We start from the raw sequence: 4,181 nt of genomic DNA, 5'->3' as shown, positions 1-4,181 counted from the left end.
TGAAAGATGTATACTTGAGAAATAAAACGTAAGAATTTACATGGATAACAATGAGCAATTTTTGTGCTGAATAGAAGTTGAAGCATAGACAGAAAAAGTTATTTTGACAGTGAGTTAGAAAATCGTGAAAAGGCGAGGGAAAAGAGCTAGACCAGTATTGTGTTTATATCCTTTCCCGACCGAGATGGTCTATAATCTAGGCGAGGTTTGTTATTAAGACAAATGAAAATTAATTTATATTAATTTTATTTTATATATGGGTGGACAATGTTTCATTGAATATTTATACAAAATAGCTAAGAATATGTATTATATTCAGGAACCTATTTATATACAGTACCCCACACACACACACCACACACACACACACACACACACACACACACACACACATATATATATATATATATATATATATATATAAATTATTTAGGACAACCTTTGTAAAAGCTGCCTTTATCAAAGATGGGCACCCGGCCCATCTGTGTCCTTACAATTATGTAACAGAAAGAGTGGTTTTTGCAGGCATGCTTGACCCATGACGCGAAGTAGCTTTCATAGAGTCATAGTGGACATCTGAGAGGTGGAGAAATCGATGATCTGGGACACATGAGATCTTCTGGAGTTGATGATGTCAACGATATCGCTCTTGAGGGCAGCGCTGCCCACCAGGAACCCGTCGAGGTCTGGCAACAGGGCCAGGTGTTGGCAGTTGGAGGACGACACAGACCCTGCGTACAGGATTCGGGTGCTGTTGGCCACTTTGTCACTGACGTTCTCCCTGAGCCACCTCCTCATCATGGCCAGAACCTCCTGAACTTGAGCGGGCGTGGCCAGCACTCCCGTGTTACTGGCCCAAAGGGCTTCGAAGGCCAACACTACTCGAGACCAGTCGGTGATGGCAGAGGCCAAAGACGCCATCTGGGACTGCAGCACCTCCTCCGTCAGGTTCTGCTCACGATCCTCTTGTGTCTCGCAAACACAAGCGATCACCTGAGGGCGATGAAGAAGATTGGGCTTTAGGAATTATAATATCAGGGCTTGGCCGTCATCCTGAATTATTATTGTCAGGGAAGATATGATGGCAGTGAATCCAGAGGATGTCTCATTCATATTTTCAGTATTTTCCAATTGAAATACTAAAAGTAAACCTGTTTTATAAGAAAGCGAATCATTTCCCATCGGAGATACTCACTTTGATGCCAGTCTGCTGAGCGTGAGCCATCTTCTCCTGGATGAAGTCGTCTGTTTCCCGAAAAATGGTCCTCCTTTCTGGGTGCCCGATGATGACCCAGTCTCCCCCGCACTCCTTGATCATCTCCGGAGATATTTCCCCGCTGAAGTTTCCGCGGGAAACCTGCGACAGATAGGAAATCAATCAAAGAATCGTTTCTGCCTTTCATTATCTTTTGAGACAATATATCAATATTCCTTTTCCATACGTCGGTTTCAAAGTTTGCGAAAAACGCTTATTTCAAGACCTCTGGAATGCATTGTACCATAAAAGGTCATTAGTTACCGGTATTATTTCACAACTGTTCGGTGTGCGTGTGTGGCGTTTTTTTTTTTTTTTTTTTTTTTGGAGGGGGGAATTACGAGCGGGGGCCTTAAGAACAACCACATTCTTTTGTTTATAATTCTCCATCAAATGTTCCGTAACTGGTCTTTCATAAGTAGGTGGCGAATAGAGCAATTACGGGAGATCCTTACCTTGTAGCAATTCTGGGCAGCCACACTGATCTGAGGAGGCAGCTCCTGGCGGGCATAAGTCAGGTAGCAGGAAGGGCAGCCGACGACAGCCTCTGCAATAGCCACAAGAAAACATTCGGTTAATTAATGCATCAGATTAAATCAAATGTAAATCGTTGAACATAGGAAGAATGCGTAGAGGGATAATCGCTAGTTCGTGACTTGAAAACGTTTCTTGAGAGATGACGTTTACGGCTGACGTCATTCGTCCCTGAAATCGTCAGTGGTTTTGCTAATTGTCTTCGTGTTCATCTTCGGGTATTGATATGTGGGTTTTCTGCTTTCCAGTAATAAGATACCTGTTTTTGCTACGGGTTTGGTCTAAATATATTCGTTTTAGTAAATGTAAGTTTGGTCTGATGTGAATAACTTTTTACCAATAGGAAAATTATCCAGGAATTATATAATTATATCTGTTATTAATTATTATATATATATATTAATATTAATATATAATAATATATATATATTATATATATATATATATATATATATAGATATATATATATATTATGAGAGAGAGAGAGAGAAGAGAGACGTACCTGTGTTGGGATCCAGTGATGCATTGGACATCGTCTTCACAATGGAGTCAATCTTGGCCTTGGTCACGTTCATCTTCCAGTTTCCGATGACGAAAAACTTTCTGCTGTTCGACATGGTGGCTTTTTTTATTATTTTTAGTTTTGCTTCAAAAGTCAACTAATTTCCCTTGCTAAAATATCTTTGAGTTGGGCGATGACTTCAGATTACCCACTGAACAACTTTCGTAGCAAATATTCCTCGGAAGCTTCAGCTCTAAAGCCCAGTGTCGAGTGAGATGCTCCTGTCTGCGTTTTCAGCTTTTTATATCCGATCTCGCAGCCTGAGGTGTCCAGCGGAAATTACGCGAAAAGTCCCTTAGGACTCCGAGTGATAGCCGTATCCGTCACTTCCTCTCAAGACTTCGGCCGAATAAATTTTCTGAGCTGTTTTATCTTTGTTTCTCAGCTTTGTTTGGTTTTACGTAACAGCCCTCCACAGGGAGAATTCCCTCTCTGGCCGGCCCTTGTATACGTTTTCAAAATAAGGTGCTTCTTATATTGCATAATTGTTTATTAGTGTTTTCTCATCTGTATCGTAGCTCCTGCAGGTTAGGAGAGTCTTTAGCTCTTTTTTAACTTTGCTTTCTTCTTGTGTGATCTTCACTAAAGGTGGTATTTTGTATTAGTCTTGCAATGCTCAAACGCTCTCTCACCTCACTTACAGTTTGTTCCAGGTTCAAATAGCCTACATGCTTCACTTGTATGTCTGATCACAATACTCATTTCAGATCTAAAGAAACTTAATGCAGTTGCTTTTAGGTATGGTGGTTCACCATATTTTAGTGCTTTAAAGCCTGCAAAAAGTATTTTGTACATTCTATTCTTGCTTTGACTGGGATCCAATGTAGCTCGATTAGTGGCGGGATTATTCTGGCACGGTAACGAAATCCTTTTATCAATCATGCGGCTCTTATTTTGTACACCTAGCAATTTTATTAGTAGGTTGTTAGGAAGACCGTAGTGTATAAAGTCGCAGTAGTCAAGCCTCGAAAGTATTTGGTTACAAATTGCTGTTTTCAGAGGATCTTCGTTACTTGAGAAGGAATCGTGCAGGAACCAGGCCAATAGAGGCAAGTTTTGCGTGCCAGCTTTTCTCTGAATCGTGTGCTTAGAAGTTTTATGGAAAAATTCTGACTATTCTTCCGGCTGAGTTCGCTTGATACTTAAATGACGTTAAACGTGCGGGAAAGCAAATGAGTTATTGAAAGTAAAATTAGTTTTGTATTAATGTCTTACGTTTTCAAATAGGTCACTGCCTTATGCAGCAGTAGGTGATAACGGTATTGATTTAATGTTGTCTTTGCTGTCCTAACGAGGATATTGGTATGATAAATGGATATCAATTTTCTTTCTACTCTTGAAGGGTTCTAGTATGGAACTATAAACAATGAATGGACATGCGCGTATGAATGTATTGACGCTTATTGTCACTGCGCGGCGCCATTGGAAGTCTTGCAGACTTTTTTTTCACTCCATCGTCCTTAATTTTCCATCGATTTTAATAAATATAGACTCATGGGAAAGCTCTTGAAAATCTTTTAAATGCATATAATAAAAAGTGTAGAAAATAAGGCGCAGTTTCAAGTAAAGATATCAAGATATGCATTTTACCTGGGTTCGCTTTTTGACTCTACTGTTCCAAAATTTTTAATATAAATCTTAATAAATTTATCGTCGGTTAAAAGCTCTTAAAAAGCACTTCCCAATGAAGCACGTATATGTCTCATGCAATAGAAATAATCATGCAATGGAGCCATGTGCTGAGACTGAGTGATTTCATGTCTTTGCCATGGGGTTGTGTAATAAATTTTACCACTAATGCCTGTTGAGCCCCTTATATTTAATGTCTTT

The 4,181-nt window shown here is 39.7% G+C and overlaps 1 protein-coding gene across 1 annotated transcript; it reads right to left on the bottom strand.

Moving 5' to 3' along the window:
- Positions 1 to 352: 352 nt before the first annotated feature.
- On the bottom strand, positions 353 to 2,558 carry LOC135212911 (triosephosphate isomerase-like). Its single transcript, XM_064246654.1, has 4 exons — positions 2,292 to 2,558; positions 1,711 to 1,802; positions 1,196 to 1,357; positions 353 to 993 (listed from the first exon to the last, which is right to left on the bottom strand). Exons 1-4 carry the CDS (start codon positions 2,404 to 2,406, stop codon positions 556 to 558), a joined length of 807 nt encoding a protein of 268 aa, XP_064102724.1. The 5' UTR covers positions 2,407 to 2,558; the 3' UTR covers positions 353 to 555.
- Positions 2,559 to 4,181: the final 1,623 nt, after the last annotated feature.

This window comes from Macrobrachium nipponense, chromosome 41 (genome assembly GCF_015104395.2).
Source record: "Macrobrachium nipponense isolate FS-2020 chromosome 41, ASM1510439v2, whole genome shotgun sequence".
Classification (NCBI taxonomy): domain Eukaryota; kingdom Metazoa; phylum Arthropoda; class Malacostraca; order Decapoda; family Palaemonidae; genus Macrobrachium; species Macrobrachium nipponense.
The sequence above is the reverse complement of the archived record's forward strand: the minus strand, read 5'-3'. Positions and strand labels throughout refer to the sequence as shown.

What these genes read in the sequence shown, in the direction of transcription:
- LOC135212911 (XM_064246654.1), bottom strand. Translation starts at nt 2,406, where the DNA reads ATGTCGAACAGCAGAAAGTTTTTCGTCATCGGAAACTGGAAGATGAAC. An exon ending in ATCACTGGATCCCAACACAG is followed by an intron (nt 1,803 to 2,291) that starts GTACGTCTCTCT and finishes TGGCTATTGCAG; the next exon opens with AGGCTGTCGTCGGCTGCCCT. An exon ending in CTCAGCAGACTGGCATCAAA is followed by an intron (nt 994 to 1,195) that starts GTGAGTATCTCC and finishes CATCGCCCTCAG; the next exon opens with GTGATCGCTTGTGTTTGCGA.